The sequence below is a fragment of the Rhinoderma darwinii genome, chromosome 10 (assembly GCF_050947455.1).
Source record: "Rhinoderma darwinii isolate aRhiDar2 chromosome 10, aRhiDar2.hap1, whole genome shotgun sequence".
NCBI classification, from domain to species: domain Eukaryota; kingdom Metazoa; phylum Chordata; class Amphibia; order Anura; family Rhinodermatidae; genus Rhinoderma; species Rhinoderma darwinii.
In genome coordinates this window covers 63,618,429-63,641,254 of record NC_134696.1, presented here as the reverse complement: position 1 = coordinate 63,641,254, position 22,826 = coordinate 63,618,429, and the positions used below count along the sequence as shown (strand labels likewise).

General features: G+C 40.4%; 1 protein-coding gene across 1 annotated transcript; it reads left to right on the top strand.

Annotated features, from left to right (window-relative positions):
- The first annotated feature begins 1,911 nt into the window (after window positions 1-1,911).
- Window positions 1,912-20,989, top strand: LOC142661475 (serine/threonine-protein kinase SBK1-like). The gene is made up of 3 exons (XM_075838872.1): window positions 1,912-2,077; window positions 11,852-12,051; window positions 20,417-20,989. The coding sequence occupies exons 1-3, from the start codon at window positions 1,912-1,914 to the stop codon at window positions 20,987-20,989; spliced, it is 939 nt and encodes a 312-aa protein (XP_075694987.1).
- Window positions 20,990-22,826: the final 1,837 nt, after the last annotated feature.

Here is a 22,826-nt window from a genome sequence, read left to right as displayed (position 1 = left end):
AGTGATACTGAGCGTCCCCTGGTCTGGAGGAGTGGGGTGTTGTACTTAAATAGCGCCGATTCCTCAACTCAATCAGGCCTTATGAATTAGAAGGGCAGTCCCAATTGAGAAAATATAAAACTGATTACATAAAGTCCACCACAGTTTTTTTTGTTGATATTTATATCTTCAATAGACAAAACAAAATAGAACAATTAAGGCACTGTTCACATCTGCACTAGCTTTATTATCAGAGAAACAGAATAACGGGGAAAAATAAGCGCTTAATCCGTCGCATGACAACCAAAATGTCGCCTGACGGAACCCATTGACTTTTGAATGGGTTCCCTTGGGCTTCCGTCACGGTTTCTATTGCTTTGCCAGACAGAATAGCGCAGCATGCAGCGATCCCCTATAAAAGTAATGGTGTGTGCAAGTATGAACCAAACTGAAACCGAAGTAAACCATGAAGAGACTGCAGCACTTGCACGAGTGCCGGGACTCCTTCAAACAGCTGTTGGTCGGGGTGCTTAAAAGTAGCACCCTAACCGATCTAATACAGATATAATCGATATTAGGGTTATATTGTGTGGCATAAACCTCTTGATAAATTCCCTACTATGTGTTCTTTATTGTACATATGAAAAACTGCAATAAAAAATAAATAAAAGAAAAACAATTGAGACTAGATGGGCAGTCTCAAAACTGAAATTATAGTATCTCAAATAATCAAAAGAAAAGCTGGGACACAGAAGAGAATATAGATGTAAACCAGTCCTTTTGTCAGTATATAGTCAAAGAAAACAGTTTGATGCATGCCTTGAAATCCAACACATTTATAAATCACTTTAGGAAATAACCTTTAGGGTCCACCACATATAATGTCTTTACTCTGAAATAGAATAATCCTGAACTATGAGACTGCTATAAATTGTTCTGATTTCAGGATTGTCAGAAAAGTGGGATCAAAACAGTCTCTTAGTTTTATGAGGATAACTTAAAATCCTTTGATCAAATGACTAACCAAATGGATGAATGATTGAGGTTCCATCTCAGATGCTGACTGGAATCTAGCAATGAAGTCTATCACTGAGTTTTCTCCCTTTTGCCTCATACTGGATGTCTCAAACATTCTTACTGTGTTGTTTTCTCTATACTCCCACTATGTTGTATAAATTCAAGGTTAAAGAATCCCATTTATGCCTTAATTCTAAAGTTCACCCAAGCAGTTTGTCTCATTTGCATTTGGATTTGCCCCCTTCTCTCATCACTTTCTCCCAAGCATTCTCGGATAACCCTTTCTCGTGTCCAATCAGACTTATGTCAACATTCCAAAATGTTAAACAATCCTTAAAACACATTTAATATCTGCCATCTCCCCTTTTTACCAGAGCATAACTAAAAACTCTTGGACCCCGATGCAAAATCTGTAAAGGGTCCCAACCCATTCATGTGCCCTTCATAATATTGGTGTCTTTTTAGTTGGCAAAGAAGTCTGAGACCCCAGGGATAAGTTCCCGTGTGTGATTGCCACTTCTACACCCACTGCAGCTATGCCCCTGCTTTCTGCTGTAAATTATGTATCAGTAAGAAAACAATAATAACAACTGCCAGACACTGCTTTTCCTCTCATGTACTGAATGCACTGCATTCCCTACCCATATATTGTGAGTTCATTTGGGCAGAGCTTTCCTCTCTTCTTGTTTTGTGATTCTTGATATATTGTATTGGTTTATAGTTCCACCTGTCTACCATACAATGTAAAGCACTGCAAAATATGTTGGTGCTTTATAAATAAGGGTTAATATTATTCATAATTTTAGTTATAGTAATAATAGTAAGTTTCGTAACACTAATAGTGATGATAATAGAATGACAATGCATTTTATCATTTTATCAGAATACAGAAAGAAGCGTCTATTACCTAAAAACATGAACCTGAATGAGAAAAGGTGGAATAAGAACTATCTAGAAGAAATGCTGCTCCTTACTTCCCAAAATCTTCCCATAATCAAGGTAGAAGATAACTATATTATTGTCAAAGAGCTGGGAAGTGGTTCTTATGGACATGTTCTGCTTGCGTTAAACCAAACAAAAGGTATAAAAGAAGATATAGAAATGTATTTGTAATATGGTGCAATGTTTTATATAAATATTTAATATCCATTGAATTTAAGCTTAAGGCCTCATGCACACGACCGTAGTGTTTTTATGGTCCGCAAATTCCAGGACCGTGTTCCGTGAAATGTCCTCCACAGTTCATCCATATGTAATCCGCAGTTCATCCGTATGTAATCCGCAAAATGCGGATAAAAAAAAAAAGCCTAGGTAAAACAGGATGACGACAGAACTCATTCCCGGTCGTCGCCTAGCAACACTTCCACAAATCCGCAAACTGCGGTTGACACACGGAGGTGTACCCGCATTTTCTACGGGCCCATTGACTTCTATGGGCATGTCCGCATCGAATTTGCGGGCCGTAATAAGACATGTCCTGAGTTTGTGCGGCACGGATTTGCGGACATGCGGGGACCCGTGAAAACACGGATAGTGTGTATGGGCCCATAGAAATGAATGGGTCCGCAATTCTCCCGTGGCTTTTCGGGGGAATTGCGGATGAAAAAACACGTTCGTGTGCATGGGGCCTAAGATCATTAATATAGCAACATGTCAATAAAATAGCTGAAAATGAAAATTCCACTACAGAGGAAATGGCTGCTATTTAAGAAAACAGCAGTCTGTGTAATATATGGATAGCTAGAGTCCACCAGAGAAAGAGCCACTGCTTGTTAATGGCCCTACATTCTGGCTCAGGGGGATCCCATATGGGGATACCCTGCGATAATGTTCATATGCCCTAAAATATAATATGGGGACAACCCCTTTAAAACTGTTTGGGCTATGGAATATGGAAAAACACTAATAATAGAATTTTAAAGTATGTCTTACATTTTTTACATCATTTTATTGTTTATTTTTTACATCATTGTTTATATTTTGCAACATACTATCCAGGGAATTACATGTAACAATTATTCAACACAAATTGCACCAATATTGGACCTAAAAACGACATGGTGTTATAAGGATCTATTTACTATTACTTTAAAATGGAAAATAATAAAAAATAAAGTCATAAAAACTATACAAATCACAGATAGAATTTGTGGAATTCTTGCAATTTTTTTTATTAACCTTTATGTGGTAGCTATCTGGGTAAGTAGCACCTTCTACCCTCCTGTAGTTCCCCTTTTCCCTCCCAAGACTCTTTGTAAGTGTATGTTTACATGTACTGGATTTGCTTTAGAAAATTTTCGTAGCAAACCAAAAGGAAGTCGCAGGGAAATCCGCAGTGGTAGATCCGCAACTATTCTGCAACATAAATTGACATGCTGCCGATTGAAAAATTTGCACCACAGGTCAATTTGTGTGTGGAAAATATCCGCTGTGTGGGGGGCTCAGTGGCTAAGATGGAATCAGCCATATTTCAGGATTTAAAAAAATATATATATAGTTAGTGGCCTAAAAAAACACCACTAAAAAGTAAAAATAAACAGAAAAACTTTTTTAAACAATAGGTCTTTTTCTGAGGATAGATGGTCTTTAAGATCCATTCCACCTTTTCATAACACATTTGATTGACATTTGGCATTAATGAGCACAGCAATTCCACAAATTCACTTTTAAATGAACTATTATTGCCTTAAAAATTATGATTTAGTCATCGTGATTAAAAATTCTGTACTTCTAAATTTCTTTAGAAAATAAATGTATAAATATAGAAAGGCATCAATTTGACTACATTTGTCTAAGAAACTAATTTTTAAGCATAAACATTTAGTTCAAAAGGTCTTTGACCCCTTAAGGACCAGGCCTATTTTGGCCTTAATGACCAAGCATTCTTTTTCGGTTTTTCCTCCCCGCCTTCCAAGAGGCATAACTTTTTTTATTTTTATGTCGACATAGCCATATGAGGGCTTGTTTTTTGAAGGATGATTAGTATTTTTCTAATGCACAATTTTCGTGCGTATGTATATTAAATTGCTTAACATTTTTATAAAATTATTTAGGGCAGGAATTGTTTTTCGCATGTCAAATTGATGCTGCTATCTGATCACTTTATTCTATGGGTCAGTATGATTACGACAATACAAAATATGTGTAGGTTTTATTACTTTTGCACAATTAAAACTTTTAAACAAAAATTATTTGTTTTTGCATCGCCGCTTTCCAAGAGCCGTAACTTTTTATTTTTCTGTCGATGCAGCCATATGTGAGCTTGTTTTGTATGGGACAAAATGTCGTTTTCTTTGATATAATTTTGGGGTACATGGGACTTAGTGATTAACTTTTATTTTCGCAGTAGTTTTTGTGTGTTTTTTCATATAGATTTCACCCGACAGTTTAATTAATGTGTTAAATGTATTATTCGGGTCGTTACGATCGTGGCGATACCATATATGTTTGTTTTGGGGGTTTTACACATCTAGTAAACAAAACCACTTTTTATGAAAAAAAAGTGGTTCTATCATTTTTACTGTAATTTTTTTTTTCAATAAACTTTATTTAACAGTTTTAATTATTCCTGACAGGCAATATATTAGGCCATGCTTTTGGCACTGCCTAATAGGCACATAGCCAGGGCAGGCATGGAGTCCTTTGTTATGCCCTCAACTGCCATGGCAACTCGTCGGAGATCGTGTTCGCAAGCCGCCATTCAGTGACAGAGGGAGCACCTTCCCTCTGTCAAACCACTTAAATGCCACGGTCGCTATTGACCACGGCATTTAAGGGTTTAAACAGCAGGGATTGGAGGTTTTTCCAATCCTAGCCATCAGAGCGGGAGCCCGGCTGTCATTCACAGCCGGGATCTCATGCTGTTTGCGCGTGCACAGCTTCTGTGCCCGCACGATCACAAGCACGTAGCAGAATGCGCGAATGGCTGCCTTTCTATGCCGTGCATGTACGTGATTCAGCATCAAGGTGTTAAAGTTGTCCAGTCTTGAATACCCCTTCTAATATTCCCTGCAAAATATAGAGATTTTTTCAAAAGCACTTAAATTTTAAGAAGGCCAATTTCCCCAGGTTAAGGGCTTCACTTCAGAACATACATTGGGAACAACCAATGTCAAATAACGGTGCGTATGCAAATTGGGAAATCTTAAAATTAAAATCCACTTTGGTAATTATACTGCAAAATAGTAAACCAACTTCTCCAGAGTGCGTAAATATCCCATATGTGGTCATAAACTGCTGTTTGGGCATACAGTAGGGCTCAGACGGGAAGGAGTGTCATTTTGCTTTTGAAGCACAGATTTTGCTGGATTGCTTTCTGGGCACCATGACACATTCGCAAAGCCCCTGTGTGACCAAAACAGTGGAACCCCCCCCCCCCCCCAGAAATGACCTCATTTTGGTCCTTTTACCCCACCGATGTTTTCCAGAAATTAGTGTGCACTTGATGCTGCAGAGTGAAAATGGATATTTTTCTATACATATGCCATTTCAGTGTCCAATATGTTGTACCCAGCTTGTGCCAAAATGAAAAGACAGCTCTTTAATTATTATTCTGTGTTTCCCGCTTTTAGAATCACCCTAGATGTGGCCCTAATCTTTTGCCTGGACATTTGACAGGGCTCAGGAGTCAAAGAGTGCCATGCGAAATTGAGGCCTAATTTAGTAATTTACAAAGTATTGATTCACAATTGCAGAGTCTCTGATGTAAAATAATAAAAGAAACCCCTGAGAAGTGACCCCATTTTGGAATCTACACACCTCAAGGCTTTTACTAAGGTGTGTAGAGACCCCACAAGTCTTTTCCATAAATGTATGTGCCTCGGATGGTGCAAAGTAAAAAAATTTCCCTAGATAGGCCATTTCAGTGGCAAGTATATGGTGCCCAGTATGTGCCACTGGAGACACACACACCCAAAAAATATTAAAAGGGTTCTCCTGGGTATGGCAATGCCCTATATGTGGAAGTAAACTGCTGTTGAGCACAGGATAGGGCTCAGAAAGGAGCACCCTTTGGCTTTAGGAGCATGGATTTTGTTTGGTAGTAGTTTTGTATGGGGTATTACTGGTATTTCTGTCTATAATGTGGGCCATATGTAAGCTGGCTTGAGAAAGACCCTCCACCTGTCACGAGTTGAAACGTTGCCATTTTTTTACTGGATGTTTGACCAATAAAAGAACATATTGATTGAAACTTGGGAGACGTGTGCTGCTGTTCACCATGCTTTTTCTGAAGATTACATTACGTCAGACTGGGTTTGTCTGATTTTACAGCGTGACACAGCTCCTGATAACGGGATTTGTGCTGCTTCAAATATTGTATTTCCTGAATATAATCATGTCACACGCTGTAAAATAAAGCAACACACAATATCTAAAGTGCCCCTTTAGATATTGCCCCACAGAGAGCCACTGTTTATAGTGCCCCTCCATAGAGCCCGCTGTAGATGGTGCCCCGAAAGCCCACTGAAGATGGTGCCCCATAGAGCCCCCTGTAGATAGTGCCCCTCAGTGATAGTACCCCGTAGAGCCTCCTGTAGATAGTACCCCCATAGAGCCCCCTATAGAGCCTCTTGTAGATAGTTTCCCCTGTAGATAATACCATTCACAATGTTCACTAAGTAAAATGAAACCTTCTACACTCACCTGTTCCTATTTCCTTGCGTCTTCTAGGCCTCTACTAGCCAGAGCTGCTTCTTAGCAATGACGCAGGGCGCGATGACCTCATATTGCCGCCTACATCATTGAAAGCTGCTAAATGGTTTGGCAAGGAACTAATGTTCCCTGCCAGTGCTAGAGAATTGTTCAATTGTATCTGTGTCCTATAGATGCAGATTGTAGTGCAGGAGGGGGTGGCTGCTGTTGGTTTCGGTGCACGGAACAGAATGCTCTGTAAAGCGGTAATATTATGTACAATAGTGTCCTACTGGCTTTAGATGCAGTTGATTGACATTGCATGCTGTTATTTAGTCTATAATCTACAAGTACACCCAGATCCTACTCAGCAAATAACTCTCCTAGGCTTACTCCCTCTAGGACATATGGTGCATGCAAATTATTAGTATTTAGATTCACAAATTTACATTTATCACGTTTGAACCTTATTTGCAAAATAGATGCCCAAATACTCAGGGCTTCCAAGTTAGCTTGTAATTCATGAACATCTTCTATTGACTGTACTCTACTACATATGGCTTGGAGTCATCTGCAAAAATAGAAATGGTACTCTTAATCCCATCTGCTGTATCATTGGTAAACAAGTTAAATAATAGTGGTCCCAGCACTGAACCTTAGGGTACACTACTTATAAGGTGACCATTCAGAGTAGGAATCATTGTCCACAACATTCTGGATATGGTCCAATTATAAACTAAACTTCCTAAACCTATAGACCTTAATTTACCCATTAGGCGTCTATGAGGGACAGTGTCAAATGCTTTTGCAAAGTCACTTTATCAACAGCTGCACCTCTATCCCGACATTTACTTACCACCTCATAAAAACACATCAGGTTAGTTTGACAACTTCTGTCCTTAGTAAAACCATGCTGGTTATCATATATTGTAACGTTCACCGGGGTTGTGGACGCACTTGGCCACTCCACCATAACGGAGTAGCAGCTGACCAAACAAATATAGGACAGTCACTGGTCGATGGTACCTGGATGGCAGGCTGGTGCCGGATAGCTGAAAGCTGGCTTGTGCTGGATTATTGGAAGCAGAACTGGTCTCAGACACTGGACTCGTCTCGGACGCTGGACACGGACACCGAAGTCGTCACGGACACTGGACTTGTCACAGACACTGGACGCAGATACTGGACTCATCACGAACACTGAACTTGACAGGGACACTGGATATTCACAGAGACAGGTTTCAGGAACAGGCTACAGAACCTTCGCAGACTAACACTGAGTTAGCAACAACATTGCTCAGGCACTTGGGAGATGGAGGAGGTGCCCTAAATAGTCCTGTGAAACAACAGGGGTGATTGGGAAACAGAATTTTGTGCGCACTGGCCCTTTTAGAGACGTTCAGAGCACTAGTTATACGGTGGGCGTGAGCCGCAGTAGACTGAGAGCGCCGAGAGAGGCACGAGACCCGGCAAGGGGACCACTGGCAGATTTGGGGCCCACCTCCGGCGTTACAAATATACTATTATTTTCTTACAAGCCTATCGAATATTTTTTCAAACAATGGATGTTAAACGTATGTCTATAATCACCCTGGGAAGACCTAGAGACCTTTTTAAAAATAGGCACCATGTTTGCTTTGTGCCAGACTATTGGTACTTTGCCAGTCATTACAGATAATGTTTAAAATAACGGTTTGGATTTTTTAAAGAAAAGTTTCAATTATTTCCCAAAATGGGATCCAATACTGTTTTTTAAGCAGTTGTATTCCCATATGAGTAATTCCATATGAGTAAGTGAGGTGGGATTTTTTTGGCTTCCCTCACACAAGCAATTAGTTTTAATGTGTAATTACCCAGTGGGTTGATTGCAAACGACACTTTTCTTTTCCTCTCTTGCGTCTGTTTCAGAAACTGCATGGGGCTTATTTCCCACAGTATCATTTAAACACAATGTTATCTAACATAGTACCCCATTCATAGAAAAGGAGGAGAATTTGTTGAATCCCAGTGATACCCCGCTAGCATGAGAGGTCAGGGTACAAGTAAAAAGTAAGTTATCCTGTTACTTTTTAATATTATTACATTTAATTACTTACTCAACTGGCATAAACACATATCTAGCCTATTTTTTTTTCTCAAATTATCACCTTCTCTGTTGGCAGAAAAATGTATCCTTCTTTAATAGGAAAAGATAAAAATTAGATGGGCTGTAGGAAGGATGCTTTTAAATTTTCCAGTGTCAACTTTTGAAGAGAGTTACTCGGCCATAAACAGTATGTTAATCAGCACTATCAAGCAAAAGCAGCCCATCCTGGAACAGCAATTCCATTGGTTTTACGCAGCTTGTCATTGCCCCATTTCCATGCATCATAACTCTGGAACCATATACGGCTTTACGTTAAGAATGAATTTCAATTGGCATAGTGCATTTCACCTTAGCAAAACAAAATTATAGATCTGACCTCTATCATTCACTCACATTGTATGGTAACCATTGCTAAACTGACTGTATCAACTGAACGGAGATGGGTGCATTTTCATTGTGCAATTGTCACGAACAAATACACAGTAAACAGTGAGGTTCCTGTTCTTCCCAAACCTCTGTCCCTACCTACTTGTACGACCCGACCTAAACGACGGCGCATAACTGGGCGGCATTCCCTATACTAGTACCAGTGAAACTGACAAACGGATAAGACCGAGACAGTACAAAATAACAAAGGGTCACCTGGGAAGTACACGGAGGGAGAGGCAGGGCAATTGCGCCGCAGACAAGTCTGGGCGCAAAAGGCAGAGTCAGGCAAGGCAGGGTCAAACCGGGTGAGTGTGGAAAAAACAAAAAAGTCAGAAGTGAAAGAAAAGTCAGGAGTCCAGCCGGGGTCAGGTCACAAAGGAGTCAAAATGCAAGTCGCTCAGGGGAGACAAACTAGGGAAAGCACCAGGCTAGGAAAATCTAATTACAGGCAAAGACCTACTAACCCAGGCTGAACTAAATAAGGAGAGGACGGGAGTGCAGGAACATCAGCCAGGCTTTGATTGGCCTGACGCTTCTGAGCTCCTATTGGCTGCAGACTGCCTCAGTCTGCCAGGCCGGGCGACGCCCAAGCGAGTAATTCTTGACGTCCTGGAGACCGAGGGAGCAGCAGGAACGGAGTATGTGACAGCAATAAGCTGAACTTACCATTTATTTGCCATCGTCTAAACACCCTGTTCAGGTACTGAAGACTGTAAAGTTGTGAAATGGTAGCCACACAGAGATGCCGTTTTTAAATGAGAATTTATTAATTCAAGGGTTCTAAGCATTTTGTGTCTACATGGTCATGAGATCCAAATCTGGTAATTGGTATAACTCTGACAGCCCAGTCCATACATACAAGGCATATATGGTGGTCCTTGGGCAGAACAGAGGTGATTCCTCTGGCCTCTTCCAGTGAAGGCAGTACAGCTTTTAGCCTGGGGAGAAAGAACGATTGCAGTTGAAAACTTGGAGTCCACACGGTCACGATCTGTGGGTATGTGAACCCACTGGGCCGTAACGCCATAGCGGGATAGCAGCTGGCCACACAGTGTACCAAGTAAAGTCTATAGTCCAAGTAAGGGTACCTGTGATAGTTCAGACAGTAGGGATGCTTAGGCTCGGATGGGACCTTGGCAGCAGGCCCCAGGCGTGGTGTAACACAGCAGACGTGATCGGTGGTACAACACGACTCCAACTCTCTAAGGTACAGGAACAAGGTAGCACGGGATACAGGATGCAGGTAGCAGAAACGGGGAACTGGAAAACACTAAGGGACCATTTACAAGACTAACACGGGTTAACACAACAAAGTTCAGGCAATGAGTAAAAGGGGCAGGGCCCTTCTTATAGTCCAGGGTGATTAGACAATTCTAAACATGTGTGCGCGCTGGCCCTTTAAGGCCATGACCGAGCTCGCGCACGCACACTAGTGGTCACTGCAGGCCAGGACGGCCGCATGTGCTGGCATCTCCCAGAAGGAAGGCGTCTGCAGGATGAAAGGAGTCTGCGGCCGCAGACGTTACACACACGAACATGTACCTTTCATAATGCCACCACTGCTACATCTGTTACCATCTTTTGGGAAGCACTTCTGGGTTACTTTTTTGTTCTTTTGTTCTACACTGTCTTTATGTACTGTAACAGCCTCTTTTATTAATGAAACGCAGCTCATAACCCTTAATCATATTAAATCAGAACTGTAAGTGGCCCTGGGGAAAAGCTTCCACCTTATAGACTAGTATGATGAATAACCATTTAATGTAGCAGATCTATAGATTTTCTTTTTCAATTGGCCTAAATGCCAGTCATTCAATGGGAAATTGTACAAATTTGATATCTCATGCGGATACATTCGGGTCTCAAAATCTTACAAACCTGTGTGATCACATTAGTTTTCCAAGTATTAGTACAGTAGGCACATATATAAGTGGAATAGATAACCCCTAAATACAATGGAAAAACACACAAAACAAAGCAGGCAAATCATGAGTAATTGCACAATCCAATAACTAAAAAACAAATGTGGGCTTTGTTCACATTTGCATTGAAGGCTCTGGTGAAAATGTTATCAGATTTTACGGGAGGAATAGTTGCATGCACTGCTATTCTTCTGGTCAAAACCCAATGGATTCTATTGCAAGTCAGTGGGATTCGTCGGGCATACTTGGTATCAGTTAGACGAGGATCCGGCAGTCTGTTATAAACAGAAGCCATAAACCAAATGTGAACATAGTAGTTAGAACTAGAGGCTTTACAATTTCATGAAGTTTGCAAAAAACAAAACAGTGCACAGATACAAAAACTGTGTGTGAATGGCACACATCCTATTTCAGCAGTTTAGTCTTTCATTTTCTCTCAAATGTTTTGTGCTTTATAGTATCATCAATGACAGAAAATTACAGAAACATTAGGCATCATGCACATGACCGTAAAGATTTTTACTGTCTGCAAATTTGGTTCCGCCGTCTACGGACACACATCAGTAGCCGATCGCAATTGTGGAAGCACCCATAGACTTCTTTAGGCGAGTCCGTGATGCAATTGCGGCCAAGAATAGGACATGTTCTATATTTTGCTGATCGTTTCTCCAGCCCGGACATAGATACGCAATTTCATCTTTACGGATGGAAACTACAGTCATGTGCACTGTGCCTTACATACATAAATTGAGACATAATGATGTATTTTGTTTCCTTTTTATTTTAGGAAATTTAATGGCTCTTAAATTCATGCAGAAAAACAAGACCGATCTTCACATGTTCCTAATCGAGTATTGTGTTTCACTATGTCTCTCAACTCACCCATGCATCATTGGTACTTTTGGAATTGCCTTTCAGACAGAGAGACATTACATATTTGCCCAAGAGCTAGCACATGATAATCTGTTCTCTCTTATGAAGCCCCAGGTATGTAATAAAAAATAAGAATATTATTGGGTATAGTAGTTTTTATTATGCATTAAACGGATATAAAACAATCAAGTACTGCTTAACCACTGAGTAATGTTCATAGATGCACATGCACGTTCATGCCATGAGTACATATGGGACGTCAGTGAGTAAACGCGTTATTAAGTGAACGCTTAGTTTATGTCAAAAGTCTTCACATACTTATGTCACACATTTGAAAAAGTAATTACCCCAATAAACTTAATACCGGCTTGTGTCACCTTCAGCAGCATCAACTTGCTCAACTGTTGGTATGATGTCCTTATTCTGGAATGGTGTTTTGCTTTACACAGATGTAAAGGGACCCATGTCTTCAAAAAAGTTTCCCTTTAAAAGGAAAGCGGTCATGAATTTTTTTATTTTTATAAATGTATGTTTTTGTTTAATAAAATATGATACTGATTTTATTTTTTTACACACAATGTTTTTTTTTTATTAACATTTTCTTACTTTACTGGGGGCTGCCATGTTTTATTTCATCTGTGTATGTGTCTCTTAACGACACATACACAGATGGAATACGGCAGCTACAATGCATAGGACACAATGAACGTCTCCCGTTCATTGTGTCCTCCGCTTCTGCTATCTCGCTATCTCGCTCTGTACTGCACAAGCGCAGTTCAGAGCGGCCCACTTTGAAGACCGGCCGCACTGCAGGTAAGGTGTGCTACGGTGTCTCTGTCGCTCTCCCACGGCCCCCCCCCTCGCACACCTGCTGTAACTCTGTGTGCGTGTGTGTGTGTGTGTGTGTGTGTGTGTGTAGCAGAGCTGTGTGTGGGTGCACAGAGTGTTGTGTGTGTGTGTGTGTGTGTGTGTGTGTACAGAGCTTTGTGTGTGTGTGTAGCAGAGCGCTGTGTGTATAGCAGAGTGCGGTGTGGCCACGCAGCAGAGCGCTGTGTGGCCACGCAGCAGAACTATGTGCGTGTGCGCACACACACACCAATCCCCCCCAAACATGCAACTGTGCAGGGTGCTTGTGGGAAGGTTGTGTGATGATGGGCATGTGTGTGGGCGGGGTGCTTGCAGGGTGCTGTTGGGGGGGTTGTGTGCAGGGTGCTTGTAGGGGGGGGTTGTGTGATGGTTTGCGTGGGCGTGTGTGTGTGGGGGGGTGCGTGCAGGGTGCTTGTGTGATGGTTTGCGTGGGTGGGTGTGTGTGTGTGCGGGAAGTACGTGCAGGGTGCTTGTGGTGACCTCTAGTATTTATTGTGGGGAGAAGACAGAAGTCGCTGTAGGTGAGTATAAGTATTTATATTTTTCATATTAGCAACTTTATTTTTTTTTGTTTTGCAGGTTCCGCTGGACATATTGGACTACATTGTATATTTGGTGGACTACTGCGATGATCTACGTTTTGTTTTTTTGTTTGTTTTTTAATAAAATGGTTAACAAGGATTGTGTGGGGGAGTTTTTATTTCAATAAAAGTATTTTCTTATGTCTCTGTGTTTTTTTTAATACTTTATTAGCACCTTAGTAATGCCAGTTGTCTGTTTGACAATGTCCATTACTAAGGCGGGGCTTGGTGTTCGGCAGTAAAAAGCTAGCACTAACCCCCATTATTACACCGGTACCCATCACCACCAAGGGTATCGGGAAGAGCCGGGTACGATCCAGTACCCGACCATCTGTTGTGATGGCTGGGCACTGGGGTGGCCGCAGGCTGGTATTATTAGGCTGAGAAAGTGCCAGAAACCGTGGGCCTTCCCACCCTGGTAATGCTAGGCTGCTGCTATGTTGTACCTGGCTGGTTATGAAAATAGGTGGGACCCTGCGTGTTTTAAAAAAAAAAAAAATTAAAATTAAAAAATGACTTGGGATGCCCCCCATTTTTTATCACCAGCCAGATGCAAACCAGCAGCAGCAGGCTAGCATTACCAGGGTGGGAAGAGCCACTGTTTTTGGCCCTTCCAGCCCAATAATACCAGCCTGCTGCCACCCCAGTGCCCGCCCATCACTACGGATGGTCTTGTGCTGGATCGTACCCGGCTCTTCCCGATACCCCTGGTGGCAGTGCGTACCGGGGTAATAATGGGGGTTAGGATCAGCCTTTTTACTTGCTAACATTAAGGCACGCCTTAGTAATGGACGTAGTCAAACAGACAACTACCATTATCCAGGCGCTAATAAAGTATTAAAAAAACAGAGACATAACAAAATATTTTTATTTAAATAAAAACCATAGATCATCGCAGTAGTCCACCGAATCTACAATGTAGTCCAATAGGTCCAGCGTAACCTACAAAAAAAATTATGTTAGGCTTCAAGCACACTTCAGTGAAATGCTTCAGTGTGCTATTTGTTTTTTTAACGATAGCACACTGACCCATTCATTTCTATGGGGCCATGCACGCTTCCTCTTCATTTGCAGGTTGTTTTTTTGCAGTTTTTGTGTGCGTAATTAGGACTCCCACTGACTCTGGGTACATTTGGCGCATTTTATGCGCCAAAGAATTGATCCAACACTTCTATTTTTATGCAACACGTTTTTTAAAAACGCTTGCTTTCCCGTTGATGTGAATGGGAATCTTAAACAAGCGTTTGACGCTTTTTTTCAGGTGTTTTTTTACTAATTTTGTGTGCGCTTTTTGATGCATAATTAGGACTCCCATTGACTATGGGAACATTTGGCACGTTTTACATGCAAAGGAATTGACTCAACACTTCTTTATTTACACAACGTGGTTTTTAAATCGCATGTGTAAAAAAACACGTTGTATGTACTAACAGCTCGCTTTACCAATTACTGTATGTAAATGAAAAGTGTAATCAAGCATTTTTTTATGCAGTTTTTGGCACATAACATGCGCCAAAAAAAACGCGTCAAATACACGCAGTGTGAACCTGTCAGTCATTCACGACAGGGGCTTTGCTCTGGACTTTCATCATTCTTAGCCTTTTGGTGTGCCCTAGAGCTTCTATCAGCTGCATTGTTAAAAGCACTCCCAAAATGGGAGCTAGACAATGCTTAGCAATTTGAAGACACATTTTCCTGGCTTGTAGCCAAAAATAGGCAGGGGGTGAGTCTCCCTCTCACATTTACGGAAGCTGTGTCAGGTTGCTTTCCCTTATTCACCTTGCTGTAATTCTGGGAACTGCTCCCTCTGTTGGCCAACATAGGAAAACATGTAAAATTATTATTTAATTTGTAATACTTTCCACCTTGTGGAAGAAAAAAAAAAAAAAAGCAAAAAAACTTTAAAAATAGAATAAAAATAAGTAAATAACTTAAAAAAAAATATATATATATATATATGGCGACACATTCCCTTTAACTTATCAGTCATCAGAACATTATCCTAAAAGGCTCAGGGTTATTAAGGTGTTTTTTGCCAAATAAGAGGAGTCTTTATGTTCCTTTAACAGTACCTTTCTCATTGAGCCTGTCTCATCGATACCATTTTTGCAGAGTCTCTTCCTAATAATGGGGTCTTAACATTATTTGAGATGGGCAAGGATCATCAAGGCCCTTTTCAGACTTTCTCTTGTAGAAATTTGAGTAGGCCTGCAACTTCTTGAGAAGACTCACCATTGTTCCAACTTTTCTCTATTTGGAGATAATGGATCATTAATGGAGCCCAGAGCCTGTTATTCAGTGCATCTATGCTATTTAATCAGATAATCTGATAGTACAAATGCATGGAAGCTGTTTTCCCTTTAACTCCCATTTATTTAATATTGCCGTTTTTTTCTCCAATGGCAAATCTTGAATAAAGCTTTTTTAACAAAGTAAAATAAGAAATATAAACAATAAAAATGAGTATTAATAAAATTAATGGGATTTTGTAATTCATCATAGGGTGTTCTGAATTGAGGGACCGTTCACCCTACATTCCTGCTGAGCTAAGTAATGCCCACTGGTGCCGGCTTTTTATTTATTTAATTAAGTGATCACTGGATCCAATCACTCCTTGCCCTTCTTTCCTCTTCTCCACGTCCCCCCTTCCCTTATTTACAGTATAATATCATTACCAATAATTTTAAAGCCCTATAAAATTTAATGAATTTAATAGATACTGCAGGAACCCATCTTTTATCCTATTGAACGACTTCTTTGCATCCACTGTTAGGAGCAAAGCAAGTATTTTTGTTCCCTGTACTACTTGGATTAGGTTAATAAACACCATGTACCATCAGAGTCTTGCCTCCCAGGTGAAAAGACATCCTGATTGTGGAAAATAAACAGCCATCAGTGAACACCAGAACTTCTGGAACAATGTGCCTTTGACCGAAGAGTCAAAGATAGGGTATTGCGCCACAGTACCAGGAGACCAAGTTTTGCGAAAACCAAACACAGCATTTCACCAAAATAACCGGGTACCATCTGTAAAGCATAGTGGTGGAAATGTTATGTTTTGGGTCTGCCCTGCTGCATCAGTACTTGGGCAACTGACCACCATAGAATCCTTCATTACATCAGAGAGTGTTTGATAATATGAGATCATCTGTCAGAAGATTAAAGCTCAGCTGAAAGTTGACCTTGCAACATGATAATGATTCTAAAAATGTACACATATATAAGTAAATACACTGTGGAGTGGCTGAAAGGAAAGAAATCTGAATCTTTCATGGAGGTGGAATCCAGCCTTATAGTGCAAGGCAAAGGAGTGGTTTCAGCAGTGCTAAATGACAAGAACAAGCCATGTGGTTGGCACTCGGGCTTTAACTTAACTATATTCCCAGTCGCTAATCTACCACTGGGTTATTTAGATGCAACCATGGCAATCCCAATACAACTGCTACAGATAGTGACTTCAGAGCAAAAAACAAATGAATTCAATATACATAAAACCCACCAGGACATAGATTTCAGTTGTGACTAATTCAACTATTTCCTGAGACAACAGGGTGTTATCAACAGAAGTAACACCGATGGGACATAGCAATGTAATCTGGGGTAAATTTAACATCTTGACCACACTAGCATAAATAAAGTTAGCGGCTGGAAGGAAGGCCCGAAACCAACCCATATTTTTTGTGTGTAAGGCAACAAATTGTGGAATAAATAGAAGGGAATACCTGTGCGCCTATGGCTCTGTTCACATCTGCGTTGGGGTCCCGTTCTGGCATTCCGTCTGAGTTTTCTGTCAGAACGGGACCCTGAGTAGACACAAATTGACACCGACGGAAACCAGAGATTTCCGTTTCTATCACCATTGATTTCAATGGTGACGGATCTTATGCATGTGGTTTCCATTTGTCTCTTTTGTGCACCGGATCCGTCATTTTGCCGGAAGCAATAGCGTAGTCGCCTCCAACGGAATGTCAGAACAGGACCCCAACGCATGTGAACAGAGACTAAGTGAGCTTCCCTGAACTCACCTAAGTGCTTAGGATTTTAGTCTGTCGTTTCTTTGGAGGGTGAGCTTACATTCCTACTTTTATTTACTGCATAGTGACGCTTTCCCATGTTCTGAGTGCAGCCCGGCCTCCTGGGATGATGTTACATCCCATGTGACTGCTGGAGCCAATCACAGACTGCAGCGGTCACATGGGCTTCAGCGTCATCCCTGGAGGCTGGGCTGCATTCAGAACAGGGGGACGCCCGGGGGGTAAGTATTGGCTCCCTTATGGATACCCTTACCAGTGGGAATTCTACATGTAGAATTCTACTCCCGTCTGAAAACAGGAGTTCAGGAGAATACCTAGAAAAGTATGTTTGTTTGATGATATAAACTGAGGTCTTTCAGGGTTTTTTTTGTTTTCCAAGTCTTAACAGAATTGTGAAATGTTCGCTGATTTGCCAAAATATTGTTCTGTTTCTGAAACAATCAAGAAATTGTTCTGTTAATGGCCAAAAAAACACATATTTTTACAAATACAGGCTGCCACCTATGCATAATTTTTGTGAAGATTTGGGTGGCCGTAAAGAGTTCTGGAAGGCAGGACCATGGACAGATCCAGGAATATAATAAACGGAGGTGGAAAAGTGTGTCTCGTAACCGCAAACTTTTCAGGGTTTGGCCATGCCTTAGCAAAGTCTTTTTTTTTTTCTTTTTACACTTACAATTTACATATGGATAAAAAAAATCATAACCGCATGCAGAACCCAAGTAATGCTGCAATAAACATAAACAATAGTGCAATACAGTACTGTAAAACAGTACTAGACAAAACACCGATGTAACACAACTAGCTACAACAGTGGCCCTGTAAAAGAGCAATATACTGATGTCAGAGTAGCCTGGATTTGGGAGATTTGGGAGAGTTGAGGACACACACACAAACATATATGAGTGCTTCAGTATCTCATGTGGTATTCTCTGAAGAACCAGTCCCCGTTCTGTTTATTTATACAGGACAAGATGCCAAAGAGAGATAACACACAAAAGCCAATAGTAGACACACACGAGTATAAATATAGCTTCATTACAGTTGTAGCTTAACCAATGTGGTTTAAAGAGGCTCTGTCACCAGATTATAAATGCCCTCTCTCCTACATAATCTGATAGGCACTGTAATGTAGATAGCAGCAGTGGTTTTTATTTTGAAAAACAATAATTTTTGAGCAAGTTATGAGAAATTTTAGATTTAGTTTCTTAAAGACCAACTGGGTGTGTTTTTACTTTTGATCAAGTGGGTGTTGTAAAGAAGTGTATGAGGCTGACCAATCAGTGACCAATCAGTGTCATACACTTCTCATTGTTCCAGCCCAGCATGATCCACAGCACAGTGAGATTGTGCAGTGAAAGAAGCTGGGCTGGAACAATGAGAAGTGTATGAGGCTGATTGGTCACTGATTGGTCACTGATTGGTCACCCTCATACACTTCTTTACAACACCCACTTGGTCAAAAGTAAAAACATGCCCAGTTGGTCTTTAAGAAACGAAATCTAAAATTGCCATTAACTTGCTCAAAAATGATCGTTTTTCAAAATAAAAACCACTGCTCTTATCTACATTACAGCGCCGATCAGATTATGTAGGAGATTATAATCTGGTGACAGAGCCTCTATAAGATCACTTATGGTACATACATAGATGTTAGACAAAGACACAGCCTGTTGGAAATGCCCTAAGCCCCCATCTTTGGAAAAAAAACAAGTTAGACTGAACTTTAAAATTTCCTGAGGTTCTATAGCCCGCGTACACACGTCTAACAATCATTACCTCTCTATCTCATTCTCAGTCTGATTATACAGGATAAACAACTTAACAATGATAAAAAAAAGGCCTGTTTTTTCAGCGCTAATGCAAAGAAGAATGTTGGCTATACTAGAAAGTGTAAAACTGTGATCTGATTTTTTACTATATGCAACACCTCCATTTCTTATGCGCTCTAGTTTTCCTATATAAGACTCAAAGTCCCACATTTATCAAAAGTGGCATCATTTTAGCCAATGTCTAAGTTAAAGTGTAGCTAAATTTTCAACAAACTTCTGACATGTCATAGTGACATGTCAGAAGTTAGTATTGGTGGCGGTCCGAGCACTGAGACCCCCACCAATCGCTAGAACGAAGCAGCTGAAGCGTTCGTATGAGCGCTCAGCCACTTCGTGTCTGTTCGGCTTTTTATGGATGTATCGGAGTATGGGCTCATAGACTTTCTATTGAGTCCGTACACCGATACATTTATTTCCAGAAAAAGCTGAACAGAAACTAAGCAGCTGAGCACTCACACGAACTCTTCAGCTGTTTCGTTCTAGCAATTGGTGGGGGTCTCCGTGCACGGACCCCCACCAATACAAACTTCTGATATGTCACTATGACATGTCAGAAGTGTGTCGAACGTTTAACTTCACTTTAAAGCTACTTTATTGACATATGTTTTTTGATTGCATTTGCCCTCTTTGATGAATCTGTCACAACATACGTACACCTCTGCTATTAACTTTCACACTGGCTAAAATCACGCCTCTTTTTTATATGCCAGTGTCTGTGTGAAGTAGAGATGCATCTTTTTTGGAAACTTTTTCAAAAAGTAGAATTTTATACATTTCATAAATCCTGCCCAAGCAGTAAACCACGCCTACTTTTCAGCCCACTTGTACAAGCTGATAGGCATTGGGCAAATGGCTCGAAAATTCTAGTGCAAATGGTTAATAAATATGTAACAAAGCAGATCCAAACCTAATTTGGAGTAAATTGCACCAAAAGAAAGTTGCACCAAAAGAAAACAAATACATTGATAAATGTGAGCTATAGGATATACCGTGTGAAAATAGCTGTGATTTTCTATAGAAAAATGATAAATGTGTACAATGTCTTATATTTATGTGTGGCTAGAATCATTCCCATGGTTTTATTTTGTTATATAATGCTTTAGTATAATCATAGATTAGCTATTGTTTTTCTGTGTAACCGATACAAATTTTTTGACATTTGCAGATTGGTTTGCCAGAAAATGCGGTTAAACGGTGTGCTATCCAACTCTCCAGTGCTCTAGAATACATGCACAAGAAAGGCCTTGTTCATCGTGATATAAAGCCTGAAAACATTCTCATCTTTGATCAAGAATGTCGTAAAGTTAAATTGACTGACTTTGGACTCTCTTGCACAGCTGGAACATATGTTGAATCAATGCCTGAGAATTTGCCATATACAGCACCTGAGATGTGCTGTCTAGGAACAGCAGATAAGCTTAATGTGCAAGGAAGTTTGGATACTTGGGGATTTGGGGTACTTCTCTTTTGCATTTTGACAGGATATTTTCCATGGGTCTTAGCAGTCTCAGCTGATAAAAATTTTGTTCAATATACTAAATGGCATAAACGCAGCAAAATATTTCAGCTTCCAAATCAATGGAAACCATTTAGCACAGAGGCTCTAGAAATGCTCAAAAATTTGCTTGTACCAGATCCAAACAAGAGATGTGCCTCAACTGAAATCATGAAATATGTCAAGTCGCCTTGGAAAATTATATATGTTAAAACTAACAAATACAAAAACATTTTATATTAAAAAAATTATATTTACATAGTAAGGTCTCATTCAGCTATGCCTATGGGGCTGTAAGGCTGGGTTCACACGACCTATTTTCAGACGTAAACGAGGCGTATTATGCCTCGATTTACGGCTGAAAATAAGGCTACAATACGTCGGCAAACATCTGCCCATTCATTTGAATGGGTTTGCCGACGTACTGTGCAGACAAACTGTCATTTACGCGTCGTCGTTTGACAGCTGTCAAACGACGACGCGTAAAAATACAGACTCGTCAAAAGAAGTGCAGGACACTTCTTTCAGACGTAATTTGAGCCGTTCTTCATTGAACTCAATGAAGAACAGCTCAAGATATACGGCTGTCAGAGAAGCCTCGCAAAATGCGAGGAGGAGCATTTACGTCTGAAACGAGGCAGCTGTTTTCTCCTGAAAACAGTCTGTCTTTTCAGACGTAAATGCCTGCCATCGTGTGCACATACCCTAAGGGTCTGTTCAGATGCTGGAGTTGAGGTGCTGTGAAAACCGCTTTGAAAAACTGCATGTATTTTTCCAGAAATTTTGGTCCGTTTTTCAATGCAGTTGCATGCAATCACGGTAAAAAGGCATGCGCTTTTCGGATGTGATTTTTGACGTGGTTCTAATCGCACCACAACATGTGAATAGGCCCTTAGTTCAGTTCAATATAACTGCAGGAAACTATATATGGACACTTAAACATGGGTATAATACAGCAGTCTAAATGAGGCATTATTTATGGTTTATTTACATGCATTAAATCTATCATGATCGTGGCTCTCTCCATTTACTTCTGTTTGTTACAGACACAACCAAGCAATTGTGCTTGGCTGTTTCCATAACTCCCATATCATAAAATGGAGAGAGCCACGATCATGCGTAGCCAACTCTCTATTCAATCCCTGCCTGAATGGGGCAGTTAGTGGCAGTCTCACCATGCGAGACATTCTCGACATTGCTGGGATCCGCATTTCTCAGACATTTATGGCATATCCCTTGGATATGCCATACATGTCTAAGATGGGCATACCCCTAGAATACTCTTTATTACATTCTTATAGAATAACATAAAAGCTGCAGTAGCAAAGTGGTGAAACTTGATAACACCCCAAAAGCATCACTGCTTAAGTTCTGTTCACATCTGCGTCCCCATTTCTGATTTTCTGTTCGGCCATATAAAAAGTCATTGGGGAAATTTATCAAGACTGGCGTTTCATATGTTAGTCTTAATATGAAGAAAGTTGGAGTAAGATGCGACACATTTATTCAGGGAAACGTGTAGTTTTCCACTACAATTTACCCCAGATTTCTGGTGTAAATTATAATAAATTTGTTAAGCCACTGTGGCTCAACCCCTTTTAGGAAGTCATGCCCCTTCTCACAAAGTGGTGAGGACAGCGTAAAAAGGCCCCTTTGCAACTTTTCTGCTCCAGAAAAAGGTTGATAAATTCCCCCTTCATCTTTGCTGTACATCTGCTGGATGCATAGTTAGTCATATATAATTGACACAAATGCAGACCTTGCCATAAAAAAAATAAGAGCGCAACTTTCAATACCTAAACTACTCTAGAAAAATAAGTGATGCGCAACAAAGCCAGGTTTTCTGTTAAACAGTTTTGATAAATGAAGTCTAATATATTGTTTTTTTTTTGTATGTATGTTGTGGAAGTAAGCTGTGTACTGTAAACATAATGGTGGAGATTTACTAACCAAATTGGAGTACAAGTCTTGTATTTTATGTATTTGTCACTTTTTACTCCTATCACAAATGGTTTTTTTTTCTTATCTTGCATACTTTCCCCATGGAGCATTACCATAAAGACTCCCTACCAGCTGAATC